General features: G+C 41.6%; 1 protein-coding gene across 5 annotated transcripts in view; it reads right to left on the bottom strand.

Annotated features, from left to right (window-relative positions):
• Window positions 1-20,379, bottom strand: part of crlf3 (cytokine receptor-like factor 3) — a 72,171-nt gene that overhangs the window by 24,416 nt on the left and 27,376 nt on the right. For 2 of the 5 annotated variants that reach the window (XM_072558937.1, XM_072558936.1), the window contains exons 2-3: window positions 10,712-10,820; window positions 4,802-4,936 (exon numbers count right to left, since the gene is read on the bottom strand). The exons of 1 other annotated variant lie outside the window; for it this stretch is intronic. In XM_072558937.1, coding sequence (XP_072415038.1) covers window positions 4,802-4,936; window positions 10,712-10,717 — 141 coding nt within the window. In that variant the 5' untranslated portion in view covers window positions 10,718-10,820. The remainder of the gene's footprint in view (window positions 1-4,801; window positions 4,937-10,711; window positions 10,821-20,379) is intronic. 2 more of the 5 variants (XM_072558939.1, XM_072558938.1) reach the window with 1 other exon arrangement.

Raw genomic sequence — 20,379 nt, 5'->3', positions numbered from 1 at the left:
CAATTTGTCCAGTAGACAGTTACGATAAAACAGGAAGTAGTTCAAGAGAAGCTTGTGTTTCCTTTTTAGGTGAATTCCACTATCTGTTGTTGGTGTTACTTTATATGCAACATCAACACAGGCTTTGAATTAAACAAAATTACCCTGCACAGTCACACACAAAAAATAAGACTGAGTACATTCCTTGCCTGGGATTTAACCACGGCATGTTTCCATTCAAGCATCTACCCTCTCCCTGTCAACTTAATTCAACATGAAAAAAAATGTTTAACAAGTTGAACTTTTTAAAAAAACTGAATTGTGCACAATCAATATGGGGGCAAGAGAAAGAGGCTGAGGGAGTTATTAATATCTTCAGGGAACCTCTTTGAAAGAAGAGGCACATTTGGGTTGCAGCAGTCCTTTACAGCTTTAATTAATGCAAGAAAACAGCTCTTCCCATTTTATTTTGTAAATGGGATACTCCAATCTAAGCATGGGTTCTTAAGTCGAGTATAATCCTGAGCTATGAACACACAATTCATAAATTTAACTCCCATTTGGGGAGTCAATTCTGTCAAAATGGTGATTCAGCGGCTGGTCTAACTAGCTCACTAACTTCTTTCATCCAGATGACTACAGCATTTTTCTTTGTATGCAGTTACTGTCGGCCAGTGTCTACAACAGAAAACATTCCATTTCCTTGCACCTCAAAACTCAGAACCACATCTGTTTCACCTGTTTTATAAGCAGACATAGTTTACATAGCACGAGCAGCCTGTTCACAGTTCTTCTTGAAAATCCCAAATTTCCACTGTCCCACTCTGGCAGTTGGACTTCCAAAAGCTCTCCATTTTCCTTTAAAAATCACTCATAAAACTTCTCTCTTTGACCATGTTTTGGTCACCTATCCTCACTCCTCCTTATGTGACCCTGTGTCAAATGCTGTCATCTAACATTCACCTAAAGCAGCTTCAGACATTTTATAAATACATTTTATTATTACTTCCTCCAATAATAGATGAATGATGCTTTCAATTTTCTCTCCTGTGTTCTGAGCAAAAAAAAAAGCTATGCTCTGCAATGCACTGCAACCCTCAACCAACATTCTCTTCATTTTTTCTTGGTTAAGCAGGCAACACTTTAAAGTGCATGGCCTCTTCACACCATTCTCCTCCCCACAGTTCCACATGTGCAGACTGGCTTGTGCACAGCCTATGGGGTACTTTTTGGTTGCTGTGCACCAGAGATGGAATGTTGTTTCTGACTGAATTGTAGAAACATTCAGCTGACATTTGAGATGGGAGATACATTCACCTTGGATCAAAATCCCAGCAATCCCTACCGAACTGTACCATGGGAACTTCTTCAAGCACACAACAGCACCAATTCAAAAGCTGGCCCATCACTTTCTCAAAGGACAACTATAGTTTGACAATAACTGCAACACAGTGAGAACTTTTTTAAAAAAGTCCTTCGCTTGGGAAATCTGTCAGAAAAGGCTTAGACTGAGTTATCCCATTCTAAGACACTAAGTGGGCTAGAGCACGTCCTCAAAAGACTCAGGTGACCCAAGTTTATTTGGAGAGTAAATTTCCTCAGCTGTCATTCTGAGCGATATTCTGGTTTGCCTTGGCAACTTGGAAAACACTCCTCTGTTACTGTGGAGTTGGAACCAATCACGTTACTCCTCGATTTGCACAAAACAAAAATGGAAGCTACCACAGGAAATGGGAAGTCCAGCATTTGACACTCGACTGTGATGGAAATCAGGGAAGAGGGAAAGATCATAGCATGGCAAAGAGCATCACAGAGGTTGCTGCAGGATTCCGTGGAGAAAAATATAGCCCAGTGATACTCCATCATGGTGCAGTAAGCATAAGCAAGGCAATGACATTGTACTTCCTCAGTTGCACTAACAGACAACTGAACCAAATAGGATGTGAAGAACAAGTGACAGCCAATCTTTGGGATTCTGTAATGTGGGGGTGCTTAATCTTTTCACAACGTCTGGAGTCAAAGGTTGTACAGCAAGGAAACAGACCTTTTGGTGCAACTCGTCCATGCCAGCTAGATATCCTAAATTAATCTAGCCCCATTTGCCAGCATTTGGCCCATATCCCTCTAAACCTTTACTTTTCATATACCCGTGCAGGTGCCTATTAATTATTGTAATTGTACCAGCCTCCACCATTTCCTCCAGCAGCTCATTCCATATACACACCATTAACTGAGAAAAAGTTACCCCTTAGGTCCCTTTTATATCTTTCTCCTCTCACCTTAAACCTACAGCCTCTAGTTTTAGACTCTTCTACCCTGGGGAAAAGACCTTGGCTATTACCTTATTCATGACTTTATAAACCTCTACAAGATCACTCCTCAGCCTTTGACGTTCCAGGGTCAAAGTAGTCTCAGCCTATTCAGCCTCTCCCTATAGCTCAAACACTCCAATACCGGTAACATCCTCGTATATCTTTTCTTCACCCTCTGAGTCTAACAATACCTTTGTGAAAGGAGGGAGACCAGAATTGAACACAGTATGCAAAAAGTGGCCTAACTAATGTCCTGTAGAGCCACAACGTGACATCCCAACTCCTATAGTCAACGCACTGACCATTAAAGTGGTATCAAACAACATCTTCACTACAACATCGACCTGTGACTCCATTTTCAAGCAATTGTGAACCTGCACTCCAAGGTCTGTTTGTGTGGCAACATTCCCCAAGACCCTACCATTGAGTGTATAAGTCCTGCCCTGATTTGCCTCAACAAAATGCAACACCTCACATTTATTTAAATTAAACTCCATCTGCCATTCCTTGGCCCGTCAGCCCATTTGATCAAGGTCCTGTTGTACTCAAAGATAACCTTTTTCACTGTTCACTACAACACCAAGTTTGGTGTCATCTCCAAAATTACTAACCATTCCTTCGATATTCACATCCAAATCATTTATACAAACATTAAAAGCATTGGACCCAGCATCAATCCTTGCAGCACATTAGTGGTTGCAGGCGTTGCAGTCTGAAAAACAACCCTCTGGCACTACACACTGTCTCTTATCTTCAAGATAATTTGATATCCAAATGGCTAGCTCTCCCTGGATTCCATGTGATCTAATCTTGCTAACTAGTCTGCCATACGGAACCTTGTCAAACGCCTTGCTGAAGTCCATATAGACAACGTCCACCACTCCACCTTCAATCTTCCTAGTCACTTCTGCAAAAAACTCAATCAAGTTAGTCAGACACAATTTCCCAAAGTCAAAGCCATGTTGACTATCCCATATCAGTCCTTACCTTGCCAAACACATGTAGATCCTGTCCCTCAGAACCCCCTCCAGCAACTTATCCAACAGTGACATCAGGGTCACCGGCCTATATTTCTGACTTTTCCTCATCACCTTTCTTATATAATGGCACCACATTAGCCATCGTCCAGTCTTTCAACACCTCACCCACTGCTACCAGTGATTAAAATATCTCAGCAAGGAGCCCTGCAGAGTTCTGGGAAACACCTGACCAGGTCACACTTTTATGCATTTTAAGACATCTAACACCACCTTCTCTGATACGGACACTTCATTACATTATTTCTTTCTCCAAGTTCTTTAGCTTCCATATCCTTCTCAGTAAATATTGAGACAAAATACTCATTTAGCACCTCACCTATCTTCTGTGTAAACGCTTTTAAAGCGAAGATAATTCCTTTACAGTTCTAAAAAAAAACTAAGGGATATAGTGAGAGCACAGGTAAGTGTAGAGTGTGGTGCTGGAAAAGAACAGGAGGTCAGGCAGCATCTGAGGAGCAGGAAAATCAACGTTTCAGGCAAAAGCCCTTCGTCAGGAATGAGGCTGAGCACCTCGGGGATGGAAAGATAAATGGGAGGGAGGAGGTGGGGCTGAGGGGGAAGGTAGTTAAGAGTGCAATAAGTGAATGGAGGTGGGGGTAATGGTGATAGGTTGGAGGGGAGGGTGCAGTGGATATGTGGGAAGCAAGATGGACAGGTCATGAGGGCAGTGCTGAGCTGGAAGGTTGGAACTGGGATAAGGTGGGGGGGGGGTGGAAGAGAGAGAGAAAAAGGAGGAGGGAGGAGAAATGAGGAAATTGGTGAAATCCACATCAATGCCATGGGGTTGGAGGGTCCTGAGGCGGAAGATAAGGCATTCTTCCTCCAGGCCTCTGGTGGTAAGGGAGTGGTGATGGAGGAGTCCAGCACCTGCATGTCCTCGGCAGAGTGGGAGGGGGAGGTGAAGTGTTCAGACACAGGGTAGTGGGGTTGGTTGGTGCGGGTGTCCCAGAGAAATTCTCTGAAGCGCTGTGCGAGTAGATGTCCATACTGATCACATGTAGAGGAGACCACATCGGGAGTAACAGATACAGTAAGTGGGCTGAATGGCCTAATTTCTGTTCCTAAGTCTTATGGTCTTACATGTGAACAATGCAGCAATGTAGGAAACACCTCACTGCTGCATCAGAACCCTGGAATCCCCATGCAAACAGTACCACAGGAGATTTCTGTCACACAGATTATGACAATTCAAGAAGGAGCAATTCATCACCTTAAAGCGCAAGTAGAAATGGTCAAGAAATCCTGCCTTGCCATTGATGTCTATGTCCCAGTTTATCCAATATGCAACTGACCATTCATGTCACAATCATTTGATGACTCTTGCTGTGCACAATTTGGTTACAAAACAATTGTGACTATATTTCAGATTACAAAATCATTGACTGTGAAGTGTATTGGAATGTCTCAAGGTTACCTGAAAGGTAAATGCAGTTCTTCCGTGAATGAAAGATCACCAATAAAATAACTGACCTGTTTTCTTGCTTGATTTAGTCCTTGTAACCGTTGTTCCAGCTCATCCTTATAGCTCTTTGCTGCTTCGATACTCTCCTTGGCTTCTTGAAGGAGATCAGTCTGAACCTCAATCTCCATCATTGTATTTTTTTCCTATCAAAATTGAGAAACCCTGCCATCAGTTAGCCCTTCACAATGTTTACAAGACCTAACTTAAGTCAACACCAATTACTCACTTTAATTATCTTTCAGAAAGTAAGCAATCTGAAATGTTAACTATTTATCTCTCCACAAAGGTTACCTGTCAAGAGTTTCCAACACTTTTTCTTTCAACCAATACTTACTTGTTCAATATCTAGAAAATAGAGTAGCTGGCACTAGATTAATACTTACAAAATAATAATTCACTGCAATCTTATGCTTTTACATCGGCCACTGAAGATGGGCAGATGTAATGTTTTTACCCATGGTAGCCTGTTTATAGGCCCTCTCAAAAACTAAGATGGATGTCAAATGAAACCCAGTAGATGGATTGTGTAGCTAAAGGAAGAATGAAATTGTTTTTAGCAAAGGCACAAAATCACTTTTATAAAAAAATGATCTATTAACATATGGTGATAGGACAAATTAACTTCATCAGTAACCATGTTGTAGATTGCTGCTGGTGTTATGGTAGAACTTGTTACAATAACATGGCCTTGTGCGTGGGAAATCGTGTCTCACAAACTTGGTTGAGTTTTTTGAAGAAGTGACAAAGATGACTGATGAGGGCAGAGGAGTGGATGTGATCTATATGGACTTCAGTAAGACAGTCGACAAGGTTCCACATGGGAGACTGGTTACCAAACTTAGATCTCATGGAATACCAGGAAAACCAGCCATTTGGATAGAGAACTGGCTCAAAAGGTTGAAAAGAGGGTGGTGGTGGAGGGCTCCTTTTCAGACTGGAGGCCTATGACCAGTGGAGTGCCACAAGAATCAGTACTGGATCCTCCACTTTTCATCATTTATATAAATGATTTGGATGTGAGCATAAGAGGTATAGCTAGTCAGTTTGCAGATGACACCAAAATTGGAGGTGTAGTGGACAGTGAAGGAGGTTACCTCAGATTACAATGGGATCTTGATCAGATGGGCCAATGGGCTGAGTAGTGGCAGATGGAGTTTAATTTAGATAAATGTGGGGTTGCTGCATTTTGGAAAAGCAAATCTCAGCAGGACTTATACACTTAATGGTAAGGTCCCAGGGAGTATTGCTGGAAAAGAGAGACCTTGGAGTGTAGGTTCACAAGCTTCTGAAAGTGGATTCGCAGGTAGATAGGATAGTGAAGGCAGTGTTTGGTATGCTTTCCTTTATTGGTCAGAGTATTGAGTACAGGAGTTGGGAGGTCATGTTGCAGCTGTATAGGACATTGCATGCAAATCTGGTCTCCTTCCTATCAGAAAGATGTTGTGAAACTTGAAAGGGTTCAGAAAAGATTTACAAGGATGTTGCCAGGGTTGGATCATTTGAGATATTGGGAGAGGTTGAACAGACTGTGGCTGTTTTCCCTGGAGCATTGGAGGCTGAGGGGTAACCTTACAGAGGTTTATAAAATCATGAGGGGCATGGATAGGATAAATAGACAAAGTCTTTTCCCTGGGGTGGGGGAGTCCAGAACTACAGGGCATAGGTTTAGGGTGAGGGGAAAGATATAAAAAGAGACCTGAGGGGCATTTTTTTCACACAGAGAGTGGTACGTGTATGGAATGAGCTGCCAGAGGAAGTGGTGGAGACTGGTGCGATTGCAACGCTTAAAAGGCATCTGGATGGGATATGAATAGGGACCGGGTGCTGGCAGGTGGGACGAGATTGGTTTGGAATATCTGGTCAGCATGGACGAGTTGGACTGAAGGGTCTGTTTCCGTGTTGTACATCTATGACTCTGAGCTATCAAAATGTGAGCAGAACTTTCAGAGCAGATTGTTGAATGCAGATTGGACTGAAGCTCCCTTCAGATATGGAACCTCAACAAAAAAAAAGGCTTTTTTTCCAGCTTTGTAGTTGCAGAGCATCAATCAGGCAAGGAAGAGCTGCACAATTATAAGTACAGCATGGTGGAGGTATTTGCTCTACTGAATGCCCTCTTTACTTATTTTGCTAATTAATTCACATTGCAAACAACAAAGCAATTAATATTGCTAGCAATAACAAGATTACAAGCAGCGACTGTAGTTATTTTAATCAAAAACCTGTTTGGACACATGGGAACTGGTTGACCATGACTCAGAACTTCTGGCCCCTCACCACTGTGCAATAAAACCTGTTAAAATCAGCACCATTTGGCCACACTATCATGTTTGGATGTGTTTGACACATCAGAAGCAGCGGAGACTTGAACCTGGATGCTCAGGGAAATGAAGACGGATGTTTTGAGAACAGTTCACATTACAGAAGAGGAGATACTGTAGTGTTAAAAGTTTAAATTGGAATATCTCTCTGGACATTAAAGGCTTAAACTGCACTGACTGAACATTCTGGAAGTGGGTACGGATGACATTCATGCAGGACTGCGGATGACTCCCACTCCATTTGACAGTCATTTGCTACTACTCCTCTACTATTATCAAATTAAACCATCATTCAGTGCCTTGCATTCAGAAACACTTTCATAGCAATCCCCTGAAGCTAGGACATATCACATCTACATTATCTTGGGGAATCAGTCAGGAAATGGTCTGCATAATGATTCCCCAGGATTAGGGGATTTATATTTGCATCATCTTGGAGGATGATCTCATCCTACCATTGTACCTGGGGTAACGTGACAGGAAGTGGCCTGTGACTGTGAGGGAGTGGCCAGAGTATCTGTACGCATTACCAACTGACCTGTATAAAGGGGATGTGTTTTCTTTGGTTGAGGCCTCACTTTGACTCGACTTCGCATGCCTGCAAAGAGGGTCAAAAGGGGTCACCGAGTTTGTACGAGCTTTAATAAACTTTAACTGTTTGCAGAAGTTGGTGCGTGCAAATTACATCTCCTGTGTGAAACCTCAGGAAAAGAACCTAACAGTACAGGAGGTTTTAAGAGAATATAAAGATGGATAAATCTCCAAAACTGATCTAATGCATCCCAGAACACTATGGGAAGGAAGGGAGGAAATTGCAGGGCCCCTTACAGAAATACTTGCATCATCTTTAACTACGGATGAGGTGCCCGATGCCTGTAAAGTGGCTAATGTGCCTTTGTTTCAGAAAGGTTAAAAATGAGAAACTAGGAAACTTTGGATCAGAGAGCCTGATTTGGGTTGTGGGTAACTTGTTGGAGGTGATTCTAGAACTTTTTGCAAGGTTTGTAGCTCAGGTTGAGGTTTAGGGTGCAGGTTTGCTCGCTGAGCTGTAGGTTTGATATCCAGAAGTTTCATTACCTGGCTAGGTATCATCAGTGGTGACCTCCAAGTGAAGCGAAGCTGTTGTCTCCTGCTTTCTAGAGGTTGCCACTGATGTTACCTAGCCAGGTAATGAAACGTCTGGATATCAAACCTACACCCCAGCGAGCAAACCTACACCCCTGATTCTAGAACGTAGGATTTACGTGCATTTGGAGAGGCAAAACTTGATTGATTAAGGACAGTCAGCATAATTTTGTGCAAGGAAAACCATGTCTCACAAACTTGACAGTTTTTTTGAGGAAGTTACCAAAAAGATTCATGAAGGCAGAGCAGTAGACATTGTTTACTTGGACTTTATTAAATTGAGTTTTGAGAAGATTTGTAGCTCAGGTTGATGTTCTGGATGTAGGTTTGCTGGCTGAGCTGGAAGGTTCATTTCCAGATGTTTTGTCACCCTAACATCTTCAGTGGGCCTCAGGCAAAACACTGATGTGTTTGGGTTTTCTACCACCCCCTGAGAAAGAGAACAGGAATTGACATCACAACAGGAAATGGTATCACCAACCCAAACATGCAAATAGAAACACTTTTGTGTGGGGAAGATCGTGCCTTACCAACTTAATAGAGTTCTTCGAGAAAGTGACCAAGTTGTTAGATGAAGGAAGGGCTGTTGATGTCATATACATGGACTTTAATAAAGCGTTTGATAAGGTTCTCCATTGTAGACTAATGCAGAAAGTGAAGTCACATGGTGTGCTGGGTGTTCTAGCTAGGTGGATAAAGAACTGGTTGAGCAACAGGAGACAGTGGTAGTTGAAGGAAGCTTCTCGAAATGGAGAAAAGGTGACCAGTGGTGTTCCACAGGGGTTGGTGTTGGGGCCACTTGTTTGTAATATACATAAGTGATCTGGAAGAGGCCACTGTTGGTATGATCAGCAAGTTTGCAGATGACATGAAGATTGGTGGAGTAGTAGAAAGCATAAGGGACTGCCAGAGAATACAGGAGGATATAGATAGACTGGACAGTTGGGTGGAAAAGTGGCAGATGGCTTTCAATCCAGACCAATGTGAGGTGATGCATTTAGGCAATTCTAATTCTCGAGCGAATTATACAATGAATGGAAGAGCCTTGGGAAAAGCTGATGGGCAGAGAGATCTGGGAGTGCAGGTCCATTGTACCCTGAAGGTTGCTGCACAGGTGGATAGAGTGGTCAAGAAGGCATATAGTATGCTTGCCTTCATTGGTTGGGGTATTGAGTTTAAGAGCTGGCAAGTCATGTTAAAATTATACAAGACATTGGTTCGGCCGCATTTAGAATACGTGTACAGTTCTGGTCACCACATTACCAAAAGGATATGGATGCTTTGGAGGGGGTGCAGAGAAGGTTTACCAGGATGTTGCCTGGAATGGAAGGTGCTAGCTATGAAGAGAGGTTGAGTAGATTAGGTTTATTTTCATTAGAAAAAAATGAGATTGAGGGGGGACCTGATTGAGGTTTATAAAATCATGAAGATAGAGACAAGCTTTTTCCCAGGGTGAAGGATTCAATAACGAGAGGTCATGCTTTCAAGGTGAAAGGTGGAAAGTTTAAGGGGGATACACGTGGCAAGTACGTCACAGAGGGTGGTGGGCGTTTGGAACGCGTTGCCAGCTTAGGTGGTAGAGGCAGGCATGCTAGATTCATTTAAGATGCGTCTGGACAGATGCAAGAGTAGGTGGGGAGCAGAGGGATACAGATGCTTAGGAATTGACCGACAGGTTTAGACAGTACATTCGGATCGGCTCAGGCTTGAAGGGCCGAAGGGCCTGTTCCTGGGCTGGAAATTTTCTTCGTTCTTTGAAAGCTGGAATTATCAGCCATGCTTCACCTGAGGCCCACAGAAGATGTTTAATAAAGCCTTTGCCAAAGTTCTGCATGGTAGACCAATTAGTCAAGTTAGATCACATGGGATTCAGGGTAAGCTTGCCGATTGGATACATAATTGGCTTAACGGCAAGAGACAGAGTGGTGGTAGAAGGTTGCTTTTTGGACTACAGGCCTGTTACCGACAGTGTTCCATAGGGATCACTGCTGGGTCCTCTTGTTTGTCATTTATATAAATGATTTGGATGAGAATATAGAAGTCAAGGTTAGTAAGTTTGCAGCAGACACCAAAATTGGTGGCATCATAGTGAAGGAGGTTACGAGGAGCAAGTGAGGACTGCAGATTCAGGAGAGTCAGTTGAAAAGTGCAGCGCTGGAAAAGCACAGCAGGTCAGACAGCATCCAAGGAGCAGCACAGTCAACAGTTCATGCATAAGCCCTTCATAATGAATTACAAAGGGATCTTGATCAAATGGGGCACTGGACTGAAAAGTGGCAGCTGGAGTTCAATTTAGAGCAATACAGGCTATTGCATCCTGGTACAACAAACAGGGGCAGAACTTATACAATTAATGGTAGGACATTGGATAGCGTTGTAGAACACAGACACCTCAGGGTTCAGGTATAGAATTCTTTTGAAGCTTGCATCACATGTAGACAGGGTGGTTCAGACAACATTTAGCACACTTGCCTTCATTGCACAGTCCTTTTGACTTTAGCAGTTGGGACGTTATGATAAGATTGCACTGGATGTTGGTGAGGCCTCTTCTGGAATTCTGTGTCCAGTTCTGGTCACCCTGCTATAACAAGAATAAAGTTAAAAATCACAACACCAGATTATAGTCCAACAGGTTTATTTGGAAGCACTAGCTTTTGGAGCGCTGCTCCTTCATCAACCTCCATAGCCACCTGAAGGAGCAACGCGCCAAAATAAACCCATTAGACTACAACCTGGTGTTGTGTTATTTTTAACCTTTTTCCACCCCTGTCCAACACCAGCATTTCCAAGTCATAACTGGACGAGGTTCTGAAAAGACTTACCAGGACGTTGATAGATATGAGAGGTCAGAGTTGTAAAGAAAGGCTGGATAGGCAGGGACTTCTTTCACTGGAATGTAGTACGTTGAGAGGTGACCTTATACAGGTTTACAAAATTATAAAGGGAATAGGTAGTGTTAATGATAGATGTTTTTTCCTAGGATGTGGTTCACACATGGATCGAACTTCCTAAGGAAGTGGTGGATGCGTGCACAGTTACAATGTTTAAAAGACACTAATGTAAGTACACACTTATGTAAATGAATAGGAAACATTTGGCGGGATAAAGGCCAGAAACAGCAAGGTGGGACTAGTTTAGTTTGGGATTATGTTTGGCATGGACAGTTGGACCAAAGTGTCTGTTTCCATGCTGTAGGACTCCATGACTCTAGGACATGGTAATCTGATCCATCAAGCGTAATTGTATAATTACTTGGAATAAATAAAGTTTCAATGTTAGAACAGGACTCAAGTGAATTTAGATTGCTGGGTGACATCGCTTAGATAAGTATAAATAATTAAAACAAGAACAAAGAACCAGCATAGTTAAAACATTTTACATAAGAATTAAGAGCAGAAGTAGGCCATCTGGCCCTTCAAGCCTGCTCTGCTATTCAATCAGATCATGGCTGATTTTTATGACTCTATAACTATAACTACGTCACTGGGCAAGGAATTCCATAGATTAACAACCCTCTGGGTGAAGAAGGTCCTTCTCAATTCAGTACTAAATCTGCTACTCCTAATTTTGAGGTTATGCCCTCTTGTTTAGACTAGATTACTTACAGTGTGGAAACAGGCCCTTCGGCCCAACAAGTCCACACCGACCCGCCGAAGCGCAACCCACCCAGACCCATTCCCCTACATTTACCCCTGCACCTAACACTACGGGCAATTTAGCATGGCCAATTCACCTGACCTGCACATTTTTTTTTGGACTGTGGGAGGAAACTGGAGCACCCAGAGCAAACCCATGCAGACACAGGGAGACTGTGCAAACTCCACACAGTCAGTCGCCTGAGGCGAGAATTGAACCCGGGTCTCTGGCACTGTGAGGCAACAGTGCTAACCACTGTGCCACCGTGCCGCCCATGGTGTTCTAGTTTCACCTGCCAGTAGAAACATCCTCTCTACTATCTTATGTATTCTCTTCATAATTTTGTGTGTTTTAAGGGACTGATATGTTAAAGGGTTAATTTTTCTGATGACCTGCAGGAAATTGGATGTCCCAGGGTTAGGGTGGTATGTTTCTGTCTTGAAGGTAGAATGAAAAAAAGTTACATTGCCATCTCCTACTATTCAGAGTAAATTTATATTGTTGTTATTTCCTATTCAGAATTAATAAGAACATTGCAGTTAAAATTCTGACCACACCCTGCAGTTTGAAAAAAAAAGATTTACACCAGATTTTGCCGTTAAGGAATAGACACTACATTATTTCTGGAAATAATCAAATCACTACATTGTGTCCTGAGTGGCATGTGACTACATGTGAATGGCTGAGGGTTGTCTTGTGGGCATTACTAACTGATGTAAAAGTGTGTGTAAAGGAAGAACTGAACCCTTTGTTCAGAGAGATCTCTTGACACTGCTTCACACGCATTGGGAAGTCTGTTAAGGGCTCCTCCAAAGCTTGTACTTACTTAATAAACGTTGGCTGTTCACAGAAGTTGGCATATTGCAGTTAGAAAAAGAGCCTAACATTTGGTGGAATTCCAACATATACAAAGCTTCTGGGCGGACTAGATACGTGATCATCTGAGTGCCGATGGAGTGAGACGGATGGGCCCACGAGGTAAGATTTACCTTGATCTCTCTCCTTAACCTAAAACTCAGTCAACCCCTTGTCTTCTGGGACTCTACAGTGACGGAATTGGAGGTAACGTACATGCCGACAAGTTCGCTTTCGGAGTCCTAAGGGAGATTACAGTCCCCCTGGAATTCAGAGGTTGGAGTCCTCAGAACCACTCGAAAGGGAGGCAAGAGTTCCCCTGGAATTCGGAGGTCAGAGTCCTCTAATAGTGAGGTTTGAGGCTCCAGAGTGTATTACATAAGATAAACGATACCTACTGAGTGTCTCAATCACCCTGCCTTAGACCAATTGTTAAGTGGAGAGGTCAGGACCCTGAAGTGGATGTGAAGACAAAAGACACTGGACTGGTATACAGAGATAAATTAGGAAATTGAGACTTTAGGAATGCTTGTCCCATTTCTATTAGAGGTTTTAAATGCATAATTTATTTGCACAAGTCTAGTCAGAATTCTTGAGGATCTTGGTTATTGTAGCTTAAACAATAGACTATTGATATCTGACAGTAGACAGGAAATTCACATGGAAAAGGTTGATGATTATGACAATGTGGTAAAAACAATGACTGCAGATGCTGGAAACCAGATTCTGGATTAGTGGCGCTGGAAGAGCACAGCAGTTCAGCCAGCAGAGGAGCAGTAAAAGTGACTTTTGGGCAAAATCCCTTCATCAGAAATAAAGGCAGAGAGCCTGAAGCGTGGAGAGATAAGCTAGAGGAGGGGGGGGGGGGGGGAGAAAGTAGCATGGAGTGCAATAGGTGAGTGGGAGAGAGGATGAAGGTGATAGGTCAGGGAGGAGTGGATAGGTGGAAAAGAAGATAGGCAGGTAGGACAAGTCATGGGGACAGTGCTGAGCTGGAAGTTTAGAACTAGGGTGAGGTGGGGGAAGGGGAAATGAGGAAACTGTTGAAGTCCACATCAATGCCCTGGGGTTGAAGTGTTCCGAGGTGAAAGAGGAGGCGTTCTTCCTCCAGGCGTCGGGTGGTGAGGGAGCGGCAGTGAAGGAGGCCCAGGACCTCCATGTCCTCGGCAGAGTGGGAGGGGGAGTTGAAATGTTGGGCCACAGGGCGGTGTGGTTGATTGGTGCAGGTGTTCAACCCCAGGGCATCAATGTGGACTTCAACCGTTTCCTCATTTCCCCTTCCCCCACTTCACCCTAGTTCCAAACTTCCAGCTCAGCATTGTCCCCATGACTTGTCCTACCTGCCTATCTTCTTTTCCACCTATCCACTCCACCCTCTCCTCCCCTCCCCCACTCACCTATTGTACTCTATGCTACTTTCTCCCCACCCCCACCCTCCTCGAGTTTATCTCTCCACGCTTCAGGCTCTCTGCCTTTATTCCTGATGAAGGGCTTTTGCCCGAAACGTCGATTTTACTGCTCCTCGGATGCTGCCTGAACTGCTGTGTTCTTCCAGCCCTACTAATCCAGATTATGAGTGTCTATCAAGACCCAGATTTGTTACTGAAATACTATGTGATACTCTTTGCTGGCTTAAGTTTTAGTTTTGTGTTCACTGTGTATGGTCAAAATTTGAAGATGCTTATAATGCCAGTCAACCTTGCAAGGGTTGAATCTGTTGAAAAATGTAAGTCAAAGCCATGCTAAGGACTTCCAGCATTTTTTAAAACCCAAGAAGAATGATGACAAGATACAACAGCATTGTCTTTATTCAAGGAATAAGGAGTGAATTGGCAGATTGGCTGTAATTACAGGGAACTGGTTTAATTTTGCAGGGAGTGTGGGGGTGAAACCCAAAATCCTTTTAAGTAACTGATCTGCCTTATTTGAATCAGGATCTCAAATTAATGTGCTTTGTGGACTATATATTCGGGCAGATTTTTTGTTTTTACATTATTATACAACATTGGGTCCTTTTAAAAATTATCAAATGTGTAACCTTAAAACAAATTGATTGAGGGCCTTGACCCCCTGATTTGTTTGAAATTCTACAATACCTGTCCAAAAAAAAACAATTGTGTCAGTGGTCAGGCTTTAGCCAGATGAGGGTATTGTTTTAAAATATTTTTGCTGCTTTTTTTAATGCAGTGTTCACAAAAAGTGTGCATTTTAATTTTGACGTTTTGTTAAGATTTCAGAATATATTAGAACTTGAGGCTGAGCTGTTTGAGTGCAGTCAATTATTGTTAAGACTTCATTGGCCCCCTGCGTACTGCAAATTCAAATAATGTTGATCTCTACCAAAGCTGTACATTTACTGGTCTGTACCCACTGTAATTCTGACTGTTTTATTTGGGAAGTTAAATTTACAATGTCAGTTTGGCAGCAAACACACATTCTAATTAAAAACATTGATCATGAAACTTTAAAAAAATTAGGACCATTTTTGTCATTAATATCAGGCCTTTGAACTATATCTGAAGTTAAGAGTTAATATGTGGCAATGGTTATTGTTTGCTTTAATGGAGAAATTACAGTTTCCATTTGGAGAACATATTTTAATATTTTCTGCATTTATTTCCCATGAATATTTGAGATTTAAATCTGAACTGAAACTGCCTCTTCAATGGCTAAAGCACAGGAAACATTGTTTTCTTGCTGTTCCAGATTCATGACAGCTTTCACATGAGCCAAGTATTAATTTGTCAAAGAAAAATCTTTGGAATAACCTGAACACTGTCCCCGAGGGTTTGATTTTAGGACCATTGATTGTTGTTTATAAATGACTGAATTGTTTAGGCAATACAATTTAGAAGTTTATGGATTGTACGAAACTTATTAATGACATAAATAGTGAAACTCATCTCTAGAGTTTCTCCATTCACAGGTAAATCATGCTTTCGGACCACCGCCTGCCCCTCCACAACCTGATCCAACTGATTCAAGCAGCTCCCCAATCATGAGCACGAAAAGTGATAAAGCCAACAACGGTGAAGAGGAGGCCCATACGCTTTTTGTGAGTGGACTTTCTATGGATATTAAACCACGTGAGCTTTACCTTCTCTTTTGACCATTTAAGGGATATGAACATTCACTGATAAAGCTAACATCTAAACAGCCAGTTGGCTTTGTTACATTTGACAGCAGAGCTGCATTCACCTTCCCTGCTGCTGCAGCTGCCATACTTCACACTCATACTTCAGATGGAGGATAGAAGTTTTGTTAAGTATTTAACTGCCCTTATCCAAGAATTTAGATTTCTCTATAGAGTGGTGTGCAACAACAGACTGGATTTCATTTTCAGGTTGGACTTTACTGAAGGAGATTTTGGATAACTGACTTGTTTCCACTCAACTTGGAGGGGGTGGAGTTGTCACTAAGGACTGTGGATTTAAGAACTTTAGTGGTGAATGTTTTTTCACCATGAGAGGATCCTACCTACTACATGGGCTAGTAATTTTTAATGTTATAATCACTGTATGTTGTGTGTCAATAACTTAGTTAAATACTGACTGTATGATACTTATGAATAAGCTGAAAAATGCACTTTGTTATCATGAAATGATAAAAAGGAGGGAATGAGATGTTAAAGGATTAAACTTGTTCTGCTGACCTGCAAGAAATTTGATGCCCTGGGTATGTTTCTCTGTCTTGCAGGTAGAATGTAAAAAACTACATTATCATCTCTTACTGTTCAGAGTAAATTTACATTGTCATTTCCTATTCAGAATTAAGAGCAGCATTGCAGTTAAATTAAAAAAAGATTTACACCAGATTTTGCCATTAGGGAATAGTCTACATCACATTATTTCTGAAAGTAATCAAATCACTACATTGTGTCTTGAGTGGCATGCGACTATGGGGGAGTGGCAGGGGGTTGTCTTGGGAGCATTACTGACTGTGATGTAAAATTTTGTATGAAGGGAGAACTAGTCCCTTTGTTCAGAGCACTCTCTTGACACTGCTTCGCAAGCATTGCGAAGAATGTTAAAAAGGTTCCTCCAAAGCTTGTACTTGCTTAACAAGTTTTAGCAGTTCAGAACATTGGGGCACAGACAGCCTCACACATGGCACCTCACACCTTCAATACATTATCTGGGCCAACATGACACCTATTGTTAAAGTTCACTTGAGAATGTGACTTAAAGTTCTGGAATTTACATATGACAGAACTGAAACCAGCATGCCCATTCTAAAACATGAGATACTTAAAACAATCCTGGTCTTTTTCAACACATAATTTCAGTTAAATCACACTATAAACGTTTGCTATAAATTCTGCTTCTTATGATCTTATACCACGTGACGAAGGAGCAGCATTCCGAAAGCTAGTGCTTCCAAATAAACCTGTTGGACTATAACCTGGTGTTGAGAGATTTTTGGCTGATCACAGAAGTTAGCATATTTCAGTTGCATCAAATGTGTAAGAATCTCAAAGAAAAATAACCTAACAGGATGATGGTGAAATTGGAAGAAAAAGTGAAGAAATCTGTGGATTATAGTGAATAAATCTATGGCAATAATCACTTCAATACCCAGCTGCATCAGTAGTGAAGACATCCATAAATATAGACAGATAGATAGATAGTTGTGCAATAAACTGGTTTTGATTGTAGAAAGAAAGAAGGAAAGAAGGAAAGAAGGAAAGAAGGAAAGAAGGAAAGAAGGAAAGAAGGAAAGAAGGAAAGAAGGAAAGAAGGAAAGAAGGAAAGAAGGAAAGAAGGAAAGAAGGAAAGAAGGAAAGAAGGAAAGAAGGAAAGAAGGAAAGAAGGAAAGAAGGAAAGAAGGAAAGAAGGAAAGAAGGAAAGAAGGAAAGAAGGAAAGAAGGAAAGAAGGAAAGAAGGAAAGAAGGAAAGAAGGAAAGAAGGAAAGAAGGAAAGAAGGAAAGAAGGAAAGAAGGAAAGAAGGAAAGAAGGAAAGAAGGAAAGAAGGAAAGAAGGAAAGAAGGAAAGAAGGAAAGAAGGAAAGAAGGAAAGAAGGAAAGAAGGAAAGAAGGAAAGAAGGAAAGAAGGAAAGAAAGAAAGAAAGAAAGAAAGAAAGAAAGAAAGAAAGAAAGAAAGAAAGAAAGAAAGAAAGAAAGAAAGAAAGAAAGAAAGAAAGAAAGAAAGAAAGAAAGAAAGAAAGAAAGAAAGAAAGAAAGAAAGAAAGAAAGAAAGAAAGAAAGAAAGAAAGAAAGAAAGAAAGAAAGAAAGAAAGAAAGAAAGAAAGAAAGAAAGAAAGAAAGAAAGAAAGAAAGAAAGAAAGAAAGAAAGAAAAGAAAGAAAGAAAGAAAGAAAGAAAGAGAGAAAGAAAGAAAGAAAGAAAGAAAGAAAGAAAGAAAGAAAGATCACTGACGAACAACAAATAGAGACAGACAAATTAGCAAGTTAGACGTCTGACACCTGAGGGGATCTCTTCACCCAAAAGGAAAACATTGTGCAATATTAGGGAAGGGCATTAAAAGCAGACAAGACAAAAGGAGGAAGGAACAAAACAGATGTAATGAAAAGCAAAATACCAATTTAAAAAAAAATTCAGCCAAGTGACATTATTCATCCAGACACCATGGAAATAGACCCTTCAGTCCAACTAGTCCACACAGACCATAGTCCCAAACTAAACTACTCCTGCTTAGAAGCTTTTGGCCCATTTCCCTCCATACCGTTCCAATTCATGTACTTATCCAAATGTCTTTTAAAATGTTGCAACTGTTACTGCAACCACAACTTCCTCTAGCACTTTTTAAAAGAGTTCTCCTCTCACCTTAAAATATGCCCCAAGTTTTGAATTCTTCCACTCACAGGATAAAGCCTTTGCTATTCACCTTAATGCCTGTCATGGATTTTATAAACCTCTAAGGTCACCCCTTATTCACCTATGCTCCAGTAAAAACTGTCCCAGCCTTTCTTTATAACTCAAATCCTCCATTCCCAGCAACATCCTGTTTGATCTTTTCTGAACCCTCTCCAAATTTGATAATAGGAGAAAGTGAGGACTGCAGATGCTGGAGACCAGAGCTGAAAATGTGTTGCTGGAAAAGCGCAGCAGGTGAGGCAGCATCCAAGGAGCAGGAGATTTGACATTTCAGGCATGAGCCCTTCTCCTGCTCTATTATCCTGCTCCTTGGATGCTTAGCTTTTCCAGCAACTGATCTCCAGCATCTGCAGTCCTCACTTTCTCCTAGAAGATTTTAACCTACTGCGAATCCTGTTGCAAGGATGCCTTCCTTGAAGAAGCTCTCTTCCTCCCATTCCTGAAGAAGGGCTCATGCCCAAAACGTCTATTCTCCTGCTCCTTGGATGCTGCCTGACCTGCTGCGCTTTTCCAATTTGATAATATCCTTCCTATAGCAGGGCGACCAGGAAAGCACAGAGTACTCCTGAAGAGTCCTCACCAATGCCCTGTACAACGTCAACATGACATCCCAACTCCTATACTCAAAAGGAGTAAGCAACAAAGGCAGGCGGGTTAAACGCCTTCTTAATCACCCTGTCTATGTCTGACGCAAACTTCAAAGAATTATGTACCTGAACTCTTACACCTCTCTGTTTGACACACTGCCCAGGGTCCTAACATTAGTTGTATACATCCTACTGCAATTTGTTTTACCAAAATGTAAAATCACATTTATCCAAATTAAACATCGACCAACTCTCAGCCCATGGACCCAATTGATCAAGATCTTTGTTATCTTCGATAACCTTCTTCTTCACCATCCACTATACCAACTGAGGTGTCATCTGCAAACTTAATAACCATGCCACCCATTCCCGCATCCAAATCATTTGGATAAAATGACAAACAAAAGATGGATCTAAAACTGACCTAAAGCTCACCTGAAATGCCATGTAATCTAACTTGACTAAGGACGTACTGAAGTCCACATAAACAATGTCCATACTTTGCTCTCAGTAATCTTCTTGGTTACTTGCTCAAAAATTCAATCAAGTTTGAGAGACATTTACCTCGCACAAACCATCCAGACTATCCCTAATTAATCCTTGTCAACAAATGCATGGGAGAAAGTGAGGACTGCAGAGTCAAAATGTGTGGTGCTGGAAAAGCACAGCTGGTCAGACAGCATCCAAAGAGCAGGACAGTCCAAGTTTTAAGCAAAAGCTTGTCATCAGGAATGTTCGCAATGTATGTAAATTCTATCTTTCAGGATCACCTCTAACAACTTAACAACTATCAATGTCAGGCTCACAGGCCTATATAGTTCCCAAGCTTCTCTCTACAGCCTTTCTTAAATAAAAGGCATAACATTAGCTACCCTCCAGTCTTCTAGCACCTCACATAGTTATAAATGATACAAAACACTTCTGTTAAGGGCTCTGCAATTTCTTCTCAACGTTCCCACAACAGCCTGAAATAGACTTCATGCATTTGAACAGTGAAGGTCAATGGGACAAATGTCATAACTGAGCTAGCTGATGTCTTTAACCCAAGTTAAAAGATGTCAATTTCCCAGTTGAAATCCCAGGATAACCAAGTGAATAAATAGTAGCTGACTTTGACTGTCCTGCAAGCACAATAGCTGGAAGACCAAGCATCCCAACTAAGTTCAAACCAGCAATTCAGGTTTCCATTGTAAAGGGGTGTCATCCAGATTTAAAATGTTATCTCTCCAC

Source organism: Chiloscyllium punctatum, chromosome 39 (assembly GCF_047496795.1).
Source record: "Chiloscyllium punctatum isolate Juve2018m chromosome 39, sChiPun1.3, whole genome shotgun sequence".
In the NCBI taxonomy this organism is placed as follows: domain Eukaryota; kingdom Metazoa; phylum Chordata; class Chondrichthyes; order Orectolobiformes; family Hemiscylliidae; genus Chiloscyllium; species Chiloscyllium punctatum.
This window is presented reverse-complemented; position numbering and strand designations above follow the sequence as displayed.